The sequence below is a fragment of the Schistocerca cancellata genome, chromosome 9, assembly GCF_023864275.1.
Source record: "Schistocerca cancellata isolate TAMUIC-IGC-003103 chromosome 9, iqSchCanc2.1, whole genome shotgun sequence".
Taxonomy (NCBI): Eukaryota; Metazoa; Arthropoda; class Insecta; order Orthoptera; family Acrididae; genus Schistocerca; species Schistocerca cancellata.
This window is the reverse complement of record NC_064634.1, coordinates 12206411-12231150: the sequence shown is the minus strand read 5'-3', so window position 1 is coordinate 12231150 and position 24740 is coordinate 12206411. Positions and strand designations below refer to the sequence as shown.

Sequence of the window (24740 nt, the reverse complement as noted above, 5' to 3'; positions counted from 1 at the left end):
GTACCGCACTGCATGGTGTTGTGATTGCAAAGATGCACCTTGCCATGTACATCGGGAGTGAAGATGCGCATCAAGCAAACTACTGTGCACAGTTTGAGTTGTAACACGACGTCCTGTGGCTGCACAAAAAGCATTATTCAACGTGGTGACATTGCTGTCAGGGTTCCTCTGAGCCATAATCCATAGGTAGTGGCCATCCACTGCAGTAGTAGCTCATGGGCGGCCTGAACGAGGCATGTTATCGACAGTTCCTGTCTCTCTGTATCTCCTCCATGTCCGAACAACATCGCTTTGGTTCACTCCGAGATGCCTGGACACTTCCCTTGTTGAGAGTCCTTCCTGGCACAAAGTAACAATGCAGACGCGATTGAACCATGGTATTGACTGTCCACCCGTGGTTGAACTACAGACAACATGAGCTGTGTACCTCCTTCCTGGTGGAATGACTGGAACTGATCAGCTGTCAGAACTCCTCTGTCTAATAGGTGCTGCTCATGTGTGGTAGTTTACATCTTTGGGCTGGTTTAGTGAAGTCTCTGAACAGTCATACAATATCCACAGTCAACGTCTGTCTTCAGGAGTTCTGGAAACTGGGGTGATGCAAAACTTTTTTTAACGTGTGTATAATGAAAAGTCAGTGATTTACAACGAACTGTTAGTACAGTTTTAAAGACAATAAATGATGATCCATTCTGAATACATTTTTAAATACTGTTCTTTTGACTTTTGTGTGGAAGTTTGGTTACGAAGTTACAATAACAATACCTATCACAAATTCATTAATTATATCTTGATTTCACATTTGATTTTATCCCTAACACTAATTGAGGTACAGTACAAAATTCCAAAATGTAATTTCAGGTTAAAGTTCTGCATGATAATTTCGTAGTATCAAAATGACTGAAAATCAATGAAAAAGTTACTTACAACTGATCTAATTGGTTTTTCAGTATTGACATGATGCATAAAGTGCACAAGTCACATTAAATACATCAGATGACTGATAAATCGTCCAAAAGTCTATCTTTTAGGTAAGTTGAAATTTAAGGATTTTGGTAATTAATTATTGGTTTAATGACAACACAGATATTTCTCCTAACATTTCAACAGGAATGTAGTAATGGAATCATGAGAATGAAATTCTAAATGTTGCTGAAATTTACGACAGAATGTTTATTCACAACACCATGTATTCTATCTAATTACAACTTTCTGTTAATTACAGTTAAATGCTCTGAAATAATGTTAATGATGTTTATTTGGTATATAAGAGAATGATGCAGTTTAACTTGCTGACAGAAATTAAGAAAAACCATAACAACTTTTGTCCATTAGATATTGTGGACCGAATAAAATACAGTCTGCTAAACTTTTAGTGGTATTGAAGCATTCATTAAATACCCTATAAATAGTCCTATTACAATAGGAATTACTCACTCACAACTGTACATATTAAAAAACGCTTATAAATGTCTAGCAAATAGCCATATTTAAAATTTAATTTGCGATGTGAATGGAAAATGACTTGTTCCATATCATTATGATTTGTCGTGCAGAATGATTCATGGAACATGAAACTAATTAACAAATTACTGTCAATTCCTAAACAGTAGTATTCTCTCACATGGAAAAAGACAAGATTCAAATTTAAAAAAAAATCATTTTTAATCTGAGTACTATCATTTTATTACTATTTAAAATATTAAAATTATTGTCATTCTTTAAGTATTATTCTCTCTCACTCTTGTTATGACACACACACACACACACACACACACACACACACACACACACACAGAGAGAGAGAGAGAGAGAGAGAGAGAGAGAGACGATACAATGAATGTCCAATTTTCAGACTTACCATAGTCCACACGTCTATCATCAATAACAACAACAGCAAGTTCTGTTCCTGAGTTTTTCAAACTCTCCAGTAGGCCACTCAGTTTGTATGGTTGAAACCTTCTATCCAATGGAATAACATCCTGTAGTGCGCTGATCGCCATTCCCAATTTTTTACCCACATCTTTCATTTGCTCACCAAATCTCCTTGAGAAAGAGACATATCATAAACACACAAACTAAATAAAAACTTCAAAATTTTACTACAAAAGATTTATACTAAATGCTGAGGAATTACCATAGATCATCTGTGGAGATACGTGTACGATAATTGATAATCACCCAATTCTCCAGTGACCTGCTCCTTAGAAAAGGCTGTGCCTGCCATTTACCTCCATCTGGTTGAACCTTTCTTTCCTAGAATATGAGAATTCATCACATATTATTCTCACTAGTTATGAACAGAAAAGTTATGAACTGGCTCAGGCACACTTATATACATGAAGAGGAATGGAATCATGGAGAAAAGGTATAACTGTATCTCCATAACCGGAATTAAGACTACAGGTGGTGATGAGTATGATACAATATTACAAATAATGGGTAAATTGAGAATGTTGTTCTGGAGAAACAGGGAAATTTAGTAATTTTACTGCAACTCCCATTGTCATGTGCCCAAAGTGGAAAATAAGGAACGTACTTTACTTTTTAAAAAGCAACAAGACCTATAAATAAAATTTGCAGGAAAACACATTACCATAGTCCAGATAGACATGATGCCCACACCTACCACAGTATTAAAAGTGTGGCGTCGATGGTTCATATCGACCACAAAACTTAATATCTGTGAACTCTAAGTGCTCTGTCGAGCCTCCATCTTAACTTTACTTTAGTCAGTTCTTTGTTATACTTCACTCTGTACGGACACAGTGGCAAGTGTAAATACACATGAGCAACGACATATTTGGTAATTAAGTTTTTTATATCCCAATTACCGATTCCGTTCCCATAGTGGTGACCCTGCAGTTCGTTTGTGTTTCGTGTCTTCCGCGCCGGTGTTTATGCTACAGGTTATATGCACTACGCAATGACCACGCCAAACAATTGTTCAAATATTTGGAAGCACAACTCCACTCACCGAGTTTTGGCGTTTCTTCGCCAACGGCGTATTCATCATTTACGCACAGTGATTCGCATTCTCAACCAACACTGTGTGCTAACCTCACTAATTTTCAATGGTCAATAACTATGCTTTTAGAGCAAACAATGGACTCAGGCTTTGCGACACCGGATTATGACCATCCGACAGTGAAGTGTGAACTGAACAATATTTCGAATTGTGTCTCTTCAAATCGAGTGTTTCAAGAACAAAGTGATCTGCATTCGAAAACGTGTTTAGTTACCCACCGGCATGTTACATCAGTTACTGTCGGGCCATGTGCAACACTGTCATTACTACAAACTGCACCATCCGGGCCTACCAAGCCAGCCTCTGACTTAGCCTCAGTTCAGCCACTACCCCAGAAGACACCGAAGCTGCCGTCGTCACCCACTCCTGGTCACCTGCCGAAGCTATCGCCCTTATGAGGACAACCCGGCAATGCGGTTCACACTTGTCGAGCATCTGTTCGAGTTACATCATGTGTCTGATGACAACTCAAAGTTTCTCAGCCTCGTCACACACCTCCACAACAACTCGGATTTGATTTGTGACCTGCTCCTTTCGCCGCCACCTGCACCAAAATACGAGTTTGCAAAGAAGGCTATAATGGAACGACTTGCCTGTTCACCACAAGATTTAATAATCAAGATTCTGTACGACGAGCACCTGGGGGAACGCACCCCCTCACAACTCTGGCGCTGCCTTCGACTGCTCGTGAACGAGCATACCGTGCCTGACGCCATGCTATGGGCTGCGTGGTCTGCCAAACTACCTACCAATGTACAGATCCGTCTGTTACCACACTCGTTCGAGTCCATCAGCTCCCACCTAAGCATCACTGACCAGTTGTATTCGCTGCTGCGACAACATCTGTCGGTTCATTCCACACCATTCGTCGGCACAGCCGCCCCCGCATACCGACCTTCGGCCGGCAGAGGCAGGGCTCACACCACCGTCACCTCTTCTGCTTCCCCTGGCAGCATTGGCTCACTCTCTCCACTGTCCGAGCACTCCAGGATCGCCCACACACCTTACGTACCAGTCTATTTACCGGAACAAATCAATGAGGACAAGCCGCCCGCACTGTCGCAGTCTCCACCTCCTCCTCACCCTGCTCACCCTTTCTGCTGGTACCATAAAGTGTTCAGCGACGACGCCAAGAAGTGCAGGTTGCCATGCCAACACCCAAACACCGAGTCCTGCAGGGAACCTAACACGCGTCCTCTTATATTACATTTCCTTCACTCGTCCGCCCGGCTGAGTGGTCATCTCTATGCGACTGTCATTGCATCAGGTCTAGCTTTCCTGGTCAACACTGGTGCTGACGTGTCGATAATACCTCCTTCGATGGCTCCACCCGCTTCTTCACAGACAAAGTCACTTCTACGAGCTGTCAACGCATCGACAATACCTACCTCAGGCTCAGTAAAGGTTACGGTGACCCCATCTCCTTGTTTAAATTTTCCGTGGGCGTTCTGCATTGCCGACATCAATGAACCGATCCTCGGTACGGATTTTTTGTCTCATTACGAATTATCTCTGAACGTCATACAGGGTTCAGTGCTCCACCATCCTACGAACACTCACATACTGTGCACCTGCACTTATGTGCAACACTCCGCAACATACGATATCGTACGCGAGTGCTCCGCCCTCGTGGGCAACATTGTGACCTCTGTTACTGACCTACTGTCAGAACACGACTCAGCGATGCAACTCCACCTGGGCAACAAGAAGCTGAAACAACATATCACATCCACATACAGTGAGCTCGTTGCAGCTCGCATCTTGCTTCTGCAACTGCATTTCCGTGGCACCGCCACCTAAACGAGATAGTCGCCCAAGCCTACCTCAAACTCTCACCAGGTTAGTCCACAAACTTTACTTGCGTGTTACATTCTAACCCCATCGCGATCGCCTCATCCAGTGCCATGTGTTTCAAACAATGCTGCTAATGACAGCAGCGTGCACATTATGACCACACCCACCTCTCAGACAGCTGCTGTGCGTGTTGATAAACATTCCCCCTCTCTCGCTCACCGGCCACATGACTCAGTGGCCATTGTGGCCCTACGTGTGATTCCTGCACTGCTCTCACCCGCTCGGTTGTCCAGTGCAAGGTTAACAGTGGACAGTCGCCGCCCATTCCCCATTGCTCAGTGCTGCACGCACACCCACCCCCTCCACGCAAGCGCACAACGAGAGACGTGTGACTTTCGTGCTACCTTTCCCCACTTGCACTTAACGGCTATGCCTCATCGCGCCCTGCTCGTCCGAAGACTCAGCACCGGGACGTTAACCGATCTTATGTGCATTTCTCAGTTTCTTCTGTCACTGATGGAATGACACACAAGATAGTTACCACTACCAGCCCTCCTATTAGGCATAAGGTCTGACGCCTAAACCCTATCAAGTTGCGTGCGGCCCGGCAGCAGATTATGAACTTTTGGCGGCAGGTGTTCTGCAACCTCCAGACAGCAAATGGTCTTCGCCAATCCACCTCGTCCCCAAATACGATGGATCTTTTCGAATGTGTAGCGATTACAGGTGCTTAAACGCTTGTACCGTCACGGACAATCCCCCAGTGCCAAACATCAATGACTTCACTCATGTGTTATCAGATACCACAATTTTCAGTGTTATTGACTGCAAACACGCCTACCACCAGATTCCCATGGCGCCAGAAGATATTCCTAAGACAGCTATTATCATACCGCTCGGTTTATTCCAAAACCACTTCATGCCGAGTGGCTTAAAGAACGCGGCACAAAAGTGGTAATGTTTCATTGACTCTATCTTGCGACAGTCCGAGTTTTGCTTTGCTCCTCTGGACGACATTCTCATTTTCAGCAGCTCAGCGGAGGAACATGAAAATCATCTGTCTACGGTCCTCCAGACTTTGAACTCCAACGGTATCGAGGTCAACAAAGACGAGTTTCAGTTGCACCATGTGTCAGTCTCCTTCCTAGGTTACACCGTCTCCGCTGACGGAATAAAGCCTCCCAAATCTCATGTTACTTACAAACAGCTACGCCATTTCCTCGGCACTATCAATTACTATCCTCACCATCTGCCTTCCGCCGCCGCTGTTCAGGCACCACTGATGGACGCGCTATCAGGCAAACAAAATTCCGGTATCAAACCCGTCTCTTGGCCTGCTCCGATGCTAGAGGCCTTCAAGGCTCTGAAGACTTCTTTAGCTCACGCGGTGACACTCGCCCACCCGAGTTATTCATCACTACGGATGCCAGTGACATCGCGGTGGGGGCAGTGTTGCAACAACGCAAGGGCGACACGGTTTCTCCCCTCCATTTCTTCTCGAAGAAACTATCTACAGTTCAGAGAAAATACTCTGCATTTGGTAGAGAGCTCCTTGCTGTTTACGAGGCAATCAAGCATTTCCGCCCCAATATCAAGGGATGTTCGCTTTTCGTCCTCTCCGATCACAAACCACTAGCAGAAGCATTCAACAACCCACCTGAGGACACACCCACTTGTCATTACCATCACTTTGATCTAGTTTCTCAACTCACAACGGACATCTGTTACATCGAGGGTGCAGATAACGTCGCTGCAGATTTCTTCTAGCGGATCAGTGCTGTTTCCCGCATCGTTGATCTTTCCGATCTGGATTCCCCCAAGCTTCTGACAAACATTCTCAGGCTCTCCGCTCTCTTATGAGACCCACAAACAGCACTTTTTTTCACAAAGGCAAAATTTCCTGACATTTCTGACGAGGTGCAATGTGATTCTTCAACCGGCAGACTACGCCCTTTGCTCCCATCCGGGCTGCGCCGACAATTTTTCGACACCGTGCGTAACCTAGCCCACCCAGGCGTTCGAGCTACTACACGTCTCATGCCAGAACGTTTTGTATGGAATAATATCAAATGGGACTGTCAAACCTTGGCGCGTTGCTTCGCTTGCCAGCGCAACAAAATCAGCCGCCACACCTCCCTACCTCTGCTGCAGGACGATTCTGTCACGTACATATTGATCTGATCCCGCCTCTTCCTCCTTCGGAGGGCCATAGATATAGACCATTTGTCTCGCTGGATCGAGGCTGTCCCTCTCCCTAACGTTATCTTCCGAGATGGTAGCCAAGGCTTTCATTGGCGCGTGGATCGCTCGTTCAAGTGCCCGACCACTATCACCACCGATCAGGGTCGACAGTTCAAATCCTCCCTTTTCACCATCCTCTGCAATATCTGCAGTATTAAAAAAAATACACACTACCTCCTATCACCTACAAAGCAATGGGTTGGTGGAGAGATGGCACCGCACCCTCGAGACGGCCCTTCGATGCCATGATTGTCTCTGGTCAGAAGCTCTGCCGTGGGTGCTACTTGGTCTACACTCGACCTATAAACCTGACCTACAGGGGACTATATCCAAATTTGTTTCTGGCGAGAATCCGGTCCTACCGGGGGAACTTATTCCTCCCCAGGTTAGCGAGGATCTTCCCCCCTCACCAGATTTCATTAGCCAGATGCGCACGCATTTTCAACAAATGTATTTGCACCTGCCCATCAGTCACTCACCGCCCGGAACTTATGTTCCCATTGAACTCTCTTACTGCTCCCACGTCAGGCTACTTGATGATGCAGTTAGGCAGCCTCTTCAACCTCCTTATCTTGTCCCCTAAAAGGTCCTGTGGCAGGGGGGACATGACTTTTGATATCACGATTAAAGACCATACACAGACAGTTACTCTGTATTGCCTAAAACCAGCTTTCGTCGACCCTGATGGTCTCACAATGCCGCAGTCAGACTCTGCAGACAATCCATCCTTGATTGAGAACAAAAACATGGTCCCATGAACCTCACCACACACCTCTTCCGCCGAAGACTGTTCGCCACCGTTCACTGGTTTCCCGACCTCGCCCCCTGTCTCACCCCGAGCAGGTTTTGCGCCCTCACCTCCAACGTCGGAGACACACACACCTACTATCAGTTTGTCCTGCAGTGTGCCACCACACCGTGAAGCCGCACAGTGAAGCTCCAATCATTCCATATGACATTTGGGTGAATGCAAATATTTCTTGCAGCTGTTGGGAGACAGTTTGAGCACATGCTTAAGTGAAGCTTAAAGATATGTTTAATTAAGAGAAGTATCTATTTTATGTTACAGGTAGACGCCAGTTTATTTGCAGTGTACAAATATTGACAGTAACACTGGTCCTTTCTGGTCTGAGCAATGTCAGGTAAAGTGAAAGGCGGTGTCAAGGTGGATACATCGGTTCCTGTCAGATCACCAAAGTTAAGAACAATAGGTGTGGCCAGTACTTGGATGGGTGACTGTCCGGGTATGCTACATTGCAATTCCATACCTATTGACAGTGTCTCATGAAGTGAGAGCATGCGAGATTGTTTCTAGTGATCTGTTCGTCAGATGGGGACATTAAGCTTGGCAGCCTCCTAGACGTTGTTCGAGACAAGTAGGCTATGCACAGGCACAGGCATTCACCCTCTCCCTTCTGCCATCATTTCAACACAAACATGGCACTACACTACACACACACCATTTGAGTCATCTACAATCTACAGATACACTAACACACACAACTCTCATACTTCACAAAGGAGTCCTTCATGGTCTGGCAGCCATTCATACCATACAACATGCCTCAACATCAGCTCAATTAGACCTTTACTTCCTAATATAATTTTGTTTGTTTTCTGTTTCATGTGGAGTTCACAAGATTGTGATAATGGGGCATCTTACGTCTCTGTGGATGCAGTGCTTTGCAGTGCAGGTCAACGCATTCTTTTAACTGACCGCCAATGGCCATGAGAAGACGAGACCCACATTGTCAAGAGCCTCCCTGCATCTTATTACAATAATTAAAAATAATGGCAATTGAAATCTTTGTAACTGAGCTTGTAATTACTTTGATGAAAAGGTTTGGTCTCTGTTACGAATCGGTTGATGGTGGACATGATTCATTCACTGCTCATCATCATCATTTCCATTTTGAGGAATTGTGCCAACTTCCTGATCCATCTTCATAGGTTATTGTTGAGCCTATGGAAACTCCCTTTGTTCACCCCAACTGACAGCAGCAGGCAACATGCCTGCTGGCCAATGTGTCACCATGTTTCTCCACCAACCATGCTGATCACTTGTGCTGCAGAGAGATCTTTGACTGTTCCAAGGTATCATCCCAAGGCCATGCCCTTGACAGCTCACCTCACACAACACCATGTGGCTTTTGACATTAGCTGCCACACTTCACCAGAGTTCATGTTAACAGCACGGGTTTGCATTTGTATTGAGTTTCCGTACTTGCTAGCAGTTTGGAATGTCTCCCATGCTCCATCCTCAAGTTGTGTTTCCTCAAAGGCTTTTTGTCATGATTCTATAACCCCCCCCCCCCCCATGCATGTCCATCCTCGGTATCAGCACCTGGATTCCTAAGTGCAGTAAAATGTTTACTGTGCAGTGAGGCCTAGTGAGTGCCAGAAGTACCAGGAGGCTTACATTACCATTTCATTCTCAGCCCCTTCGGTATCCATTTACCCCCAAGAGCACCCAGAAACAAGTTTCTTTTGTCCGACACTGCTGACATCCTTCACCACCAGGTGAGTCCATCTTTGTCCTGATTCCCATTCCCCTGCTTTTATTTGTGTACACATTTCACCTATATGAACACTGTTCCCTTGATACCTTGCACTAATCCCCTCTTCAGTGTTTGTTTGTTCAAGTCACCAAATGTTGCCACACCAAATGCTGTAACCTGTTAATTGCTCTGTCCTGTTTAAAAGACTCCAACATGAGCAAGGGCTCCCTTAATACCAAAAATGCAAATTCATTATACTGTTTTTTTGCATTAGTAGTAGTTAAGTCTTCTGGAATAAATAATGCAAATCACCTCATGTGTTTCCTTCAGTGCATTTAGTTAATTGTTATTTATTCTTGCCATATTTGTGTAAGCCTGGAAACTTACCAGCCCTTAAAAGTGGAGTTAACATTAAGTCATTCCTTCATTGGTGACCCCTGAAGAGTCTTACTACCACATCATGCTGCTTTTTACTTTATTCATTTGGCATGCACTATGTGTTTCTGAGGGCAATTACTTTCCATTAGGTTGACAGTGCACATTCCACTCGCACCCCCCACTCTCTGCTTGCACCTCTCATCACCACCCCGCATTCACACCCCCTACCCTCAGTGTACACCACCATTCTCCACCTGCACCCCTTTCTCAACTCGCGCCACCATTCTCATCCCACAACCTCACCCATCCACCACCCCCACCATTTGCTGAGTGGGCTGTACGCACCATAATACAGCCTTGGCACCACATGCTCAGACCCGTCACTGTTTTACCAGGCATCGTGCTGAACTCTCTCTTTTGCAGCAACACATGATAGATATTTCATTGATGGTCCACACTATGAGTGTCCTGATGTTATTGCCGCATGTCCCCAATACTGCAGCTGTCACACCCGACGAACCCCCAGCCAGCCCATTATTCCTCCCAATCCTGTGTCCAGGAGCACTTCAAGAGGTTTTAGAACTCCACACACACCTGACAGCACTAAAGAACAGCTTGGCTCTGATAGCCAACAGGGCCATGGGCCTCGTGCCAGCTCACCCAGCTGAACCTCCTCCTGCTCATGTGGCCACCCATTTGCCCCATCAACCAGTGGCATCCAGGCTTGTGGTTTGCTTCCATCAAGGCAGTTTTCAAGGGTGTTCTATCATGGGCAATACAACGAAGTTGAGGATAGCTCTTGGCACCTCCACCTGACCACCAATGCACAGGTTCAAGATGTCATTAAACACCCCCCACACCCCCCAACCATAAGGCAGCTACATTAAACTAAAAGAGCATATAATTTCCAGCTTCATACTTGCAACGGACATGCGATTTATTATCCTCCAAATGAGTGTAGTGACATGCGGCTATCTCTGTTGCTGAGTCACATCCAAGCACTCGCCAAACTGTGCGTCCTCCATGTAGGTCTGTTTCTAAACTGCTGGCTCGTCCACTGTCCTCTCCCCATACAGGCTGTCCTGGCCTCACACACCCATTTATCATTAGGCGATGCTACTGTCTTGGATGAAAAAATGTTTGAGACTCTGAATTCCTTCCCAGCCATGGCTGTAATGCATACCACTGGGTATCATTCCACCGATGCCACTGCCAGCTGCCAGTATGATGGCTGTTCACCTGTACCCACTGCCCCATCCCGAGCCTCCGTGCACGTCGCGTCAGTCACACACCCCCCCCCCCCCCCCCCACCATTAGTGACCTACATCTAGCATCCATGCCCCTGTCCTCTGCCAGATTATAATGCACCCAAGCTCTGAGGTGGCAGCAGTTACAGCCAGTGTCACCTGTGTACGCCTCAACCACCCACTGACCGCTTCCACTTGCATGACATCGGCCCCTGCCAGAGCAGTTCTAGCTTCCCCTTTGATGACCATCACAAACTTACTGCAGTGTGCTGGTATTATCAGAGGTTCAGTGAGAATGCTAACAATTGTATACCCCCTTGCTCCGGAGCCCCAAACACCAACAGTACATGTGTCCTGTTGCTGTACCATAACAGCTATTCATCTGGGATTTAAATGACACCAATTACCCTGTTCACTACCTCACCAACACAAGTTCTGACCTGTCTCTATGTCCCCTCAAACTACTCCTGAACCCCAGCCCTGCATCTCCTCACCTGACCACTATTGCCAACAATTCAGCTACCCCTGTTTATGGGGTACTCGCTCAACTTAAGCCTGCACCGTATACTCCCGTGGGCTTTCACAGTTGCAGATGTTACCGGCCTCATTCTGGGCATCAATTTTCTCAGCCATTACTTCCTACTGGCCAACATAGCGAAGCATCATTTACGAGGCAGCACCTATGGCTGCTCTGTCCACCATGTGTTTTTCCATGAAACAGCTGACAATTTTAGGCCTATATGCTGAGCCCCTTGAAGAATTTCCCCTTCTTACCCCACCATTCAGTGGCTGCCAGGAATTACAGCATGGCACCGTCCATTATATTGAAACCATCCCTGGTTTCCTGCTGCCTGAAAAGCCCTTGGATCTCAGTTCTTCACTCTATTCCCAAAAAGAATGGTTCCTGGTGCCTGTGAGGCGATCAACATAAATTCTACACCTGCACCATTTCTGACTGCTACCCTACGACAGTGCCATCTCAGGAGAAACTATCTTCAGTAGGATAGTCTGTGCAAAGGCCTACAAACAAATCCTTGTTGCCCTGGTGGACATCAAGAAAATAACACTAATAAGGCTCTTTGGCCTGTTTAAAAGTGTGTTAATGACATTCAGCTTCCATACTATACAAATCTTGCAGCACTTGTTAGACAACATCCTATGGGATGCAGCACTATATTTTGGCTATTTCAATGGTGTACTCATCTACTCCCATCAAATGTCCACAGCTCATGGTCTAGTGGCTAGCGTTGCTGCCGCTGGATCACGGGGTACCGGGTTTGATTTCTAGCCACCCCCCAGGCTGGGTGTTCATGTTGTCATCATTTCCTCCTCCTCCTCCTCCTCCTTATCATCATCATCACAATCATCATCATCATTCGTGACAGTGCTCAATTGAACTGTGTAGAAGTTGTGACTTTGTACAGGCACTGATGACCAGGCAGTTGAGCACCCCACAAGCCAAACTTCATCATCATCATCATACTCCCACCAACATGTTCAAGAAACTACAGAAAGCTGAGGTGATCCTCAATGCCGAAAATTGTGTTTTTGGGACAAACAAGGTGGAATTTCTCAAGCACTCAGTCACTGCCCCAGCTTCTGCTTCCTCTCTGAGAATGTACAAGCAGTAGCAGACTTTCCATGTCCTCCCACCAACAACAGCATCCAGTGTTTTGTAGGCACGGTCAATTTTTTCTGTCAATATCTCAAGGAAGCTGCCGCCCCCAAAGCACCTCTTACTACCACACTTTGTGATGGTAAAAGAAAGATAAAAAACAGCTTCCTTGGACACATGCCATGATCAAGAGCTTTGAGAGGACAAAACAAGACCTCACCATTGCTGCTGTTTTGCCCCAAACCCACCCTACTGCCTCCCTTGCAATATGACCCAATCCTACCCTACTGCTGCCCTTTCAATTGGCACCAACATGAGCCACACAAATATTGGACCCATCCAGCAGAAACATGTGGATAACATCTGGTTACTGCTCACCTTCATTTCTTCCAAGCTCTCTGATGTACAATGCTGCTGGTGCGCATATGACTGTGAGCTATTCATAACCCATGAACCCATTCAATATTTCCAACCTTCAGTGTAGAGATGCATATTTAGTAACTTTAGACACCACCGTTCCATCACAACGACATATATCAGATCTCACTCCTACAGTTTATACTACATGAGTACATTGCATAATTCACTACCAACATCCAGCATGTCACCAGCATTGATAACACTGTGGCAGATTGCCTTAGCCATTCCTGTGCCATCATCCAACACCTAGATTACAATACTCTTGCTGCTGTCCAAGAGGGTGGCCCCTTCAGGAAGCTGAATCCGGCCTCAACCTGCAGTTAATACCAATACCCAGCACTGACCACTAAATAAGGTGCAACATTCTTGTAGACCCTTCACAACCTAATGGTTTTGGCAATCGCTCCAACCCCTTCCTCCCCACCACCTTCCAAAAATGGTCCCTGACTGTGTTCATGGCCTTGCAGACCTGAGTGTCTGTGCATCTGTCACCCTTACGAAACAATATATCGTCTGGCCAGCATTCAATGTGACTGGAGCAACTGGATCCAAGCATGTATACTGTGCCAGCACACAAAGGTCAGATGGCACAACATGCTCCTACTGCCACCCTCCCTCCACACCATCAGTTCACACACATACACCTTGATGTCATCCACCTACTATCTTATTCCATTGGCTGTCAACACCTATTGACAACTGTTAACCAATTTATGTGCTCTCCAGAGACTACTCCAATCCCTGATATTTCAGCCAAAAGCAGTGTCCACAGCCTTCATTTGGACCTGGGTGTCCTGTTTTGGATGCCACTGCGACATCTCTTCAGATCGCAGGTGCCAATTCCCTCCTACATTCTTCCATGTAGGACAGACACCTGTGGCTCCAATACCCACTGCCCTTACAGCTATCAATTTTTTGCTAAATGCATGGTGGAATGGTTCAACCACAAATTTAAAGCTGTAGTTACGTGTTATTTTTCCAAATGATCTGTCACTGGTACTTCTCGGCCTGTGGATCGCACATAAAGCAACCAGTGAGCCCCACTTCTTCCTGACAGCATTGTCCCAGGTTCCACGGAACAGTTCCAAGGCACACAGCCCAGCTGTTAACAGTACCACCACAATGTCACAGCGACCACTGCACCTTCACCTACCACGATCTCACAACATGTACCCACATCATGCTTCAGGCAAATGCACACGAGCCACCACTCCACCCAAAGTACACGGGCATACACTGTCTCCTCAGACAAGCTCAACCCAGCCTGTGTCATTAAGCTGCCCCCAGCCAATGAGCACCATACCGTTGCCTCCTATGGCTGGCCCCAGTCACAGTGCCAATAACACCATACCAAAGGTGACGCACGCCAGAACGCTACAGGGTGGTGCCACCCGATGCTGCTTCCAACACACTGCCAGCTGACACTACCTCAACACTGGCCCCAACTCATTGTCAGTCAACTACCTGACCACCAAACCTCCCAGCCTCTAGCCAAAAAAGACACTGCACCTACCCCACACAGGCACCTGCTATCCCTGACATGGAGTAGCTGCCACAGGTGCTATTCCCCGAACGGTTGGAACAGTGATACAATGTGATATAATTTTACACACACTCTGCACCGTGCACAGGAATTACCCAAGCCCCTCCTCTCACCGGAGACTACAGCACTTGCACTGGTATAGAAATGGCAACTTATGCACGTGCCCCTTAACACACGTGGTCTTTTTTCAACATCGCAGCAGAAGCTGCGCACCTCGGAGTGCCTGACAGGTGGCGCCATCGCCCACCACTTTCTTACCCACACAGCTAGCTTCGAGATGTCACCCAGCAGGCACCCTCAGTCAGTTTCAAGCGTCTCTCTGCTCTGTTAGCACCAGTGTTTCCCCTCACAGAAGGGGGAACCTGTGTGACAACTCTCTTTGTTTGCCTCTACTGACAGCAACAGATGACATGCCACATCAGCCAGAAAGCAGTGATCAGTGAAGCTCCTGTTGGTCAACGTGTTTCCACATTTCTCCGGCACCCATATTCTGCCACAAATAGATCTTTGACTGCCACACTTCCCAGGAGTTTTGGACTCACAATTATCTCTTGTATAGTCTCTGTGCCTGCTTCAATGAGGCAGCATCTCCTGTCCATACTCTCGGCACCTTGCCTCACGCAATGCTGCAGGGCTTGTGTCATTAGCTGCTGTACTTCACTAGAGTTCACCTGAATTCACCTCCTCACAGTTCAGGAAATGTGAGAGGTTCTACTTCATCTCCTGCAGCCCCTCATCACGCTAATTTCCTCAAAGAATTTTTGTTACAGTTTTATAAAGGCTGATGCCAAGATGCCTGGTTCATCCAACCCCCCCCCCCCCCCCCTCCTCCCCATCCCACCCACTCCCCCATATCAGCATCTGAATTACTAAGTGCAGTGAGGTGTTTTCAGTGCAATGAGGTTTAGTGAGCACCAGATGTACCAGGAGATTCACATTACTGTTTCATCCCCAACCACTTTATGAAAATATTAAACTGATGGTTCAGAAGTAATCACACCTGTCACCATCAGCCTTCTTTGTAAATAGAATTATTACTCTCTTCCTGAAGCCTAATGAACAACCTTCCTGCTGTGGTAACACAGGTTCTCATCAGATCACTGAAGTTAGCACCGTCAGACTTGGCTAGCACTTGGAGGGGTGATTGTCCATATTTGCAGAGTGCTGCTGACAAGCTGGCTACACTCAACCCTTACGAGGCCAACTGAGGAGCTACTTCACGAGAAGCAGCCACTTCAGTCATGAAAGCTGACAACAGTTGGGAGAGCAGTGTGCTGATCACTTGCCCCTCCATATCCACATCCAGTGATGCCTATTGGCAGAGGATAACATGACAATTGGACGGCACTGCTGGGCCTTCTGAAGTCTGTTCAGACGGAGAGAAGTCCTGATGTCTGAGGGTATTTTGCCTGTCTCGTATATCTCGCACACCAGGTAGAATAGTTTTGCCATGCCTGGCTTTGCCGAGAGTGTCGTCTATTCTAGTGGCTTTGTTTTGGTTGAGCTATTTTGGAGCTCTGTTAAATTCTTCATATTGTATATTATGCTTCTCATCTTTATCTTCTTCCTCTTCTATTTCTTCAATACTGCTTTCAAGTTAGATTTCCTTGTAGGGGCCCTCTATACAGTTTGAACATTAATAAACTGACAAGCTGCAAGGACGGATTCCTGACTGGCAATGGAGGAAAAAGAGTCTGACAAACACATGTCCGGAAATGCATCGTTGCCACAGTAGATGGTGCTGACAAATGTCAGTTCCTTTGACCACATGCCATGTATTCTTTGTGTATTGTGTAGTGTGAGATTGGTGCAGCATACTGTAAGCAGTGGAATGGTTCAGTATCCATGTTAGGGACAAGCCAAGATGATGTTTGGGTGTGGCCAAGCAAATGGACGCAGTCGAGAGGCTGTACCGCTATACCAAAACAAGTACCCTCACACACACCAAGCACATCACACAACATTTCAAGCCCTTTTTTGGACATTTCCGTGATCGTGGGTCTTTTCAGACAGATGGACGTGCAGGGAGGCAGTGTACTGAGCGTACACCAGACTTCGAGGACTGGGTTCTACAGGATATTAAGATGAACCCTAGAACAAGCTCCAGGAAAGTGGCCCACCAACATGGTGTAAACCAAAGTATGATTATGTGTATCCTGCATGACAACCACTATTATCCAAATCACCTGCAATCCCATTGAGGCCACTTTGAACATCTGTTATGACGTGGATGTGAAGAGTTCTGTACTGTGTTCTGGGACAATTTGTTGTAGTTAGACACTGACCATACATTTCAGGACACATGTTCATAGGATTATTTTCTTCCATTTCCAGCCAGGAATTCGTCCCTGCAGTTTTTCCATTTTATTAATGTTCACCGAGTATAGTGCTTCCATCTTTCACCTTTCCCTTCTTTTATCAGTACTGGCTTGCCAGCTGAGCTCTAAATATTTGCTCCTTTTTTTCTCCAAAGGTCTCTTCCTTGGTATCTACCTTTCCCTCATTATAAAGGCTTCTACATACATGCATTTGTCCACTTGTCATTCCTGCTTAACTATTTTGTACTATTTACCAACCTCACTTTTTGAACATCTGTATTCCCTTTTGCATACATCATTTGCTGCATTTTTATATTTTCTCTTTTCTTCAATTATATTCATTATCTTCTCTGCTGTCCAGGGATTATATTAGGTCATGCCTTTTTACCTATGTGATCCTCTGCTGCCTTATCTGTTTCATCTCTAAGATCTACCCATTCACTTTCCATTCTATTCCTTTCCCCCATTTCATTCCAACATTGTCTGATGCTTCCTCTGAAACTCTTAATAACCTCTGTTTCCTTTAGTTTATCCAAGTTCCATCTCCTTATATATTTTGAACTTCCATCTATCACAGTTTAGGGGTGTATCAAACTCGTAGATGGTACTTCCAATGCTCAACTCAGTAAGCATGTAATCACAATAACATTAGAATAACAAGAGGTAGTGAAAGTGGACTAAAAGCTCATATGCGCATAGTTCAATCCCAGTATAATGGAAACTGATGCCAGGCATTAGACTATCCAACATTCCAGTTTCGTATGGTCACTATTGCAATTACAGTATTCACTCAATGTATGAATTTGGACAGATGATAACACACAATTTTTTACACTTTAAACATTCAAAGCAGCACACTAAATCTATTAACATCAGTGACGGTCTGGAAATCATTATTTTCAAAATTTGATCAAGTCATACAAAATAAAAGGATATCTAGCACAGGTAAATTAGAAAAATGTACATCACAGCTGATAAATTTGTAAAAATTTAAATTGTATTAAAGTTCAAAAATTTGTGGGATGTTTAAATATTGAATTCTAAATTAGCTAAAGTCAAATAAAGGACAGAAGAGAGCCACCTCCTATTTCCCTGCCTTTATAGTAGGTTAGTGATCCATATTGTTGACATGGATTGTCAACGGAAAAGTGAATTGGATATCACACAGTAGAATGTTCAAGAACAGTGTGTTGACTTTCTCCACAAATGTCCAACAAATGTCTATACCATAGATGAATTCTTGAACAGGAATAAATAAATCTATAAATATAGTATATGCATTTTGTGCCATTTAAGATAATGGGGTAAATAATAGAAATATTAATCCCTAACTCTGTATTGTAATATATACATATTAAAAAATCTTGTTTTATATGTGCATGTCTTGTGCACTTGACACGTTCCACATCATAACGGCTACTGTACTGTGCAACTGATCAATGGAACATGCAACCAACCAACCAACCAACTAACTAACTAACTAACTAACTAACTAATGGCTCCAGGATATCAAAGGAATTATCTAGTTCGAAAACTTAACCAAACCATTACTGTCACTTTTTATGGACAGAATGCAAGCAGCAATGTGTTCAAAGTAATAAGGTCTTTGTAACTGTCAATGATTCAACAGCTGCTAAGGACAGCATGCTAGAAGTGTTTAAACTTAATGAACCATGGCAAGAGGGGCTTACCCCATAACACTGTTGTATGAACTTTGATCTCCAAAACTTACAGACAAAATGGTGTGTGAGACTCTTTGATATGGAAAATTGAAAGATGATATACAGTGTGGAAGACTGTTTACCATTGTTATTTCGACTGCAACTTTCAAGAATTCTTTGAGACTAATTAGAGGGACTAAATCTCTCCCTGTAAAAGTCAGTGGGTTAACTTGTAACAATATTGATTACTCTTAATTTGTAGATGAGTTGTATTTCATGTTGCTTCCACAAATAGGGGGGTATATGTCTTATAAGTATAATAACACATGAAAAATTCTATATCATTGCTGGCAAAAAAGGTTTCAAACTATAAACTATATTTTCTAAAAATAGTCACAGTACTGATGAAAGAAAGTTAACTAACAATAAACTCGAAGAAACTGGTCACAGTATCAGAAGTGAGATTGTTACTTTAACAGCATCCAACTCAGTCATTCCAGCTACAATTTGTTTAATGAAAATCTTAACTTAAATAAGCTGCAGTATTGGCACACATGACAAAAAAATTCAGGTAAGCTGCAACACAGATGACAAGTCGAGGGAAGAAAGCACAGAAACATTCATTTTACTCAAGTTTCCTAGAATTTTCAACATCAGAAAAGAATTTATAAATGGACTTACATTAGCATACATTATTTGTGGTGCATCCAAAATTCTTGCATTGACACTTTCAAACTGACTACTGACCGAAATTCCAAATTCCTGGATACCGGGATCACTGTTGTAGTCTGCTTGACGAATCTAAACAAAATGAAAATGAACAAATGTAAAAAAGCATAGCTGCCAACATGGAAAAATAGATTTTCACACCTCATGCCATGCAGGTTTCTCTTCCCTCAAACAGTTTATATGAATCTAATGAGATTTACCTAAAGAATACAAGACAATGGTCCATTTTAATTTTAAAAAATTGAGGTGAAATGTGTTATATCTAATGAATCACACAAAAGAGATATTTGAAAATTCTATAATGTTTAAGGTATGGCAGTACTGTATGTACGTGATTATAAGACTCTGTTTTTTGCCAAATCTGTCATTCGAAAAATACAGGGTCATCTTATATTCACATATTAAACTGTTGCTGCTGAGATTAAAATTTTTAGGTTGTTTAATAGACTATTATAGATGTCAGCGTTCATTTATAGATGAAGATTTGTTTATCGAGGGCACATGCAGATTTATTTTGGAGAATTCATAAGGGCAGGACTGAGCAAACGATAATCGCATTCACACAAGTTTGAGATTTCCCAATATGCCGAATCTCTTGATACAGTATTGAGCATAGACGTTGCTCTAACTATCATGTGACATTTGGCTGATGGGGCACTAGTTCAAGAGATACATGAGAAACTGTGAACTAACCACTAAAATAATCTATTGCTCTGCTTAAAATTTGAGAATTCTGTGAAACACAGGAGGAAATAGCATTAAAATCTATCATCTTACAAACAGTTGTTACATTTGAACATGATTGCAATAAAAGTTCTCATACATGTATGGATTCTGAGTATAAACATTAATACTGCTATTTAAGTAAAGGTAACACAGAAAAGCGAAAATGTTGTCCTTCTGAAAACACTACTTGATTCTGAACCAAGATCAATACTTAATTTTATTATGAGAGACTGTAATGATTTACTATGTGAGTTGCAAATGAGAAATTTGGTTCCTGTTCATGTATTAGAATCCCAGGTAAAAATGTTACAAGCTTTTAACCAGCTTTAGAACATTATGGTGACCTTTGGATGAAACAAGAAGGAAAATTAATCCAGAATGAAATGCTAACAAAGTAAATCTATCAAATTAAACTGACTGTAATTGTTAATATAACAGACATTATACATGTTCAGAGACTTTACTGGTCTCATACAAGTATGATTTTATGAATGTAGACTAAAGCAGAGAGTGAAAATCTGTACAAAAGCCAGAAATTCAACCCAGACCTCTTGCTTACTAGGCAGCTGCATTACCCAGTAAGTCACCTCGGCACAGCGTTTCACACAGCTGCGTAGATTACCCTGGCGTGCCTCCCTCCATGATCCAAATTCTCACTGCCTCTCCAGTCTATTTTAAATTTCCCCTAACACACAAACAGACTTGCTGAGGCTCTCTATGTTCTGGAATAGCACCTCAGCACTCACTGTAAATGGAGGGTCCAGCCTGAAACCCAGGTGCACATACTTATACAAACGAAGTGGCACAATTTCAGACACTTTATTGGTCTCATACATATATGATTTTAGCAATATTATTAAAAGGATAGGAAAGTTGCTACTCGCTACCAACAATGCACTTGTCAATGCAGCAGCAGTGCATGATGGGAGAGGCAGTTGGGTGGGGGTAGGAGGAGGCTGGGGTGGGGAGGGGGAGGGAGAGCAGAGTAGGCATGGGGGATGGTGAAGTGCTGCTGGGAGCATTCACGGACAAGGTGGAGAGAGGATAGGGCAGCTAGGTGCAGGCAGGAGGTTACACAGAGAGGCAAGAGAGAGGTTGGTGGAGGGGAGGGGGGGTGGAGATAGCAGAAAAGGAGAGAAGTAAAAACACTGGGTGCGTTGGTGGAATAGAGGGCCACATAGTGCAGGAAAGGGAAGATATGATTTTATGTATACAGACCGGAGTGGCAAGTGAACATTTGTACCGACGACGGGAATCGAACCCGGGTCACCTGCTCACTAAGCAGGTGCATTAGCCACTAAGCCACTGGCACAGCAGTTCACACAACTGCACGGATTTCCTTGGCACCCCTCCCTCTTTGATCCAAATTCTCATTGCCGCCCAAATCCACTTTTAAATTCCATCTTACACATGAACAGAATTGCTGAGGCTACCCACGTCCCGAAACAGTGGAACAACAGAATTGCTGAGGCTACCCATGTCCTGGAACAGCACCTCACCATCTAATGTCCTTTCATTTGTTTAAGTTCCTGCACTGGGGTTTCAGGCTGGATCCAGCATTTACATTCAACGCTGAGGTGCCATTCCAGAACATGGAGAGCCTGAGCAATTCTGTTCATGTATAAAGGGCAATTTAAAGCAGATTGGGGTGGCAGTGAGAATCTGGATTGAGGAGAGAGGCATGCCAGGGCAATCCGTGCAGTTGTGTGAAGCGTCATGTGAAGGTGGTTTGGTGGCTAATGCACCCGCCTACTAAGCAGGCCAGTGTTCGACACCTGGCATTGGTACAAATTCTCACTTGCCGCTCCAGTCTATATACATGAAGTGTTAACATAACAATGAAAACAATAAATTTTTGACAATATAATGTAACTGGATAGAAAGTAAGTCTACTCACCATATATAAAAACTGGTTTTACACATAAGCAAGCTTTCGGAGCAAGAGACTACTGGGATTCTGTGCGTTCTTTCTGAACTTTACCCCTTTTCCTAAACCTCCCCAGTCCTTTTCCTTCACCCCTTTCCCTTCCTCTTCAACCCTTCTGCCAGAAGAAGGAGCCTCTGGCTCTGAAAGCTTGCATACATAACACCTTTTTTTTATATGTGCATTCTCCTGCCACCACTTGGAGAGTGGAGTTTTTATTTATCCTTTTACATTATATTGACTGTAATTGTTTTTGTTTGTTTTGTTTTGGGGTACAAAAACAGCTGGAGTCATATGTGCCCTCTGTAATTTTTGTGGGAATAAATTGCAGCAGCAGGAACCATTGTGAATATAACACCAACAGATATCAGTAGATCACGGGAGGAACGAAAGTTCAAGAATTGGGCAGAATTGCGATTCTGATCTTTTATGTATATCTTAGTGGCTATTGTTACATGTGACTTGCACCCTAGAAAATATTTCATCCTTGAAACTTCCTGGTAGATTAAAACTGTGTGCCCGACCGAGACTTGAACTCGGGACCTTTGCCTTTCGCAGGCAAGTGCTCTACCAACTGAGCTACCGAAGCACGACTCACGCCCAGTACTCACAGCTTCACTTCTGCCAGTACCTCGTCTCCTACCTTCCAAACTTTACAGAAGCTCTCCTGCGAAACTTGCAGAACTAGCACTAGTTCTGCAAGTTTCGCAGGAGAGCTTCTGTGAGTACCGGGCGTGAGTCGTGCTTCGGTAGCTCAGTTGGTAGAGCACTTGCCCGCGAAAGGCAAAGGTCCCGAGTTTGAGTCTCGGTCGGGCACACAGTTTTAATCTGCCAGGAAGTTTCATATCAGCGCACACTCCGCTGCAGAGTGAAAATCTCATTTGGTATTTCATCCTTGTTTCACAGTTGCTCAAGCACAGAACTGTGGAAGTGTTGGAGTGGTAATAGTGATAGCAGCTTGGCTGAGAACTAGATGAGTGCGGGGAGAGGAATAGTGAGTGGAAAAGTAACTCATTTTGCCAACCACTGGAATGTAAACTACATTCTTTGGCTTTTCAGAAACATCTGCCACATTTAAGCTGCAATTTGCCTGAATCAATTTGTAGACTGAACTGACTTTAAAATTGGACAAATATCAACAATAGTATTCATTTCTGCAGGAGACGATCAAGTCTAGATAGGAGCAAGTGGAGTATTTTGTGTTTTGGGCTACAATGATGGCAATGCTCACCGTGACCTATGCTGGGAACAAAAGAGTATATACCAGCTGCTAGTTCTATGTAGCCAATGAGAGAGAGTGACACGCGGACATCATGTTTGCAGGAAGCATGTGACAATGTAACATTCTCACATTAGTGTAGAAGTGAAATCAGATACATGTTTGGTTAAAAACAGCTGTGTAGTCAGGTCCAAAGGTAACCAAATTCTCAGAAATCACAACATATTCGGAAGATGTAGCCAAACATTTGTGACACCGAAGACATAAATTTCACAGCTGTACCTTTATGATGATGATGACAATGATGATTGACACCTCAGACACCAAGGTTGTTGTTGTTATGGTCTTCAGTCCTGTGACTGGTTTGACGCAGCCCCTCCATGCTACTCTATCCTGTGCTAGCTTCTTCATCTCCCAGTACCTACTGCAACCTACATCCTTCTGAATCTGCTTAGTGTAGTCATCTCTTGGTCTCCCTCTACGATTTTTACCCTCCACTCTGCCCTCCAATACTAAATTGGTGATCCCTTGATGCCTCAGAACATGTCCTACCAACCGATCCCTTCTTCTGGTCAAGTTGTGCCACAAACTTCTCTTCTCCCCAATCCTATTCAATACTTCCTCATTAGTTATGTGATCTACCCATCTAATCTTCAGCATTCTTCTGTAGCACCTCATTTCGAAAGCTTCTATTCTCTTCTTGTCCAAACTATTTATCGTCCATGTTTCACTTCCATACATGGCTACACTCCATACAAATACTTTCAGAAATGACTTCCTGACACTTAAATCTATACTCGATGTTAACAAATTTCTCTTCTTCAGAAACGCTTTCCTTGCCATTGCCAGTCTACATTTTATATCCTCTCTACTTCAACCATCATCAGTTATTTTGCTCCTCAAATAGCAAAACTTCTTTACTACTTTAAGTGTCTCATTTCCTAATCTAATTCCCTCGACATCACTTGACTTAATTCGACTACATTCCATTATCCTCGTTTTGCTTTTGTTGATGTTCATCTAATATCCCCCTTTAAAGACACTATCCATTCCGTTCAACTGCTCTTCCAAGTCCTTTGCTGTCTCTGACAGAATTACGATGTCATCGGCGAACCTCATAGTTTTTATTTCTTCTCCATGGATTTTAATACCTACTCCGAATTTTTCTTTTGTTTCCTTCACTGCTTGCTCAATATACAGATTGAATAACATTGGGGAGAGACTACAACCCTGTCTCACTCCCTTCCCAACCACTGCTTCCCTTTCATGTCCCTTGACTCTTATAACTGCCATCTGGTTTCTGTACAAATTGTAAATAGTCTTTCGCTGCCTGTATTTTACCCCTGCCACCTTCCGAATTTGATAGAGAGTATTCCAGTCAACATTGTCAAAAGCTTTC

The 24740-nt window shown here is 44.1% G+C and overlaps 1 protein-coding gene across 2 annotated transcripts in view; it reads right to left on the bottom strand.

Moving 5' to 3' along the window:
- Positions 1–24740, bottom strand: part of LOC126101571 (protein argonaute-2-like) — a 317714-nt gene that overhangs the window by 93096 nt on the left and 199878 nt on the right. For both annotated transcript variants that reach the window (XM_049912221.1, XM_049912220.1), the window contains exons 13-15: positions 19425–19544; positions 2138–2256; positions 1862–2046 (exon numbers count right to left, since the gene is read on the bottom strand). In XM_049912221.1, coding sequence (XP_049768178.1) covers positions 1862–2046; positions 2138–2256; positions 19425–19544 — 424 coding nt within the window. The remainder of the gene's footprint in view (positions 1–1861; positions 2047–2137; positions 2257–19424; positions 19545–24740) is intronic.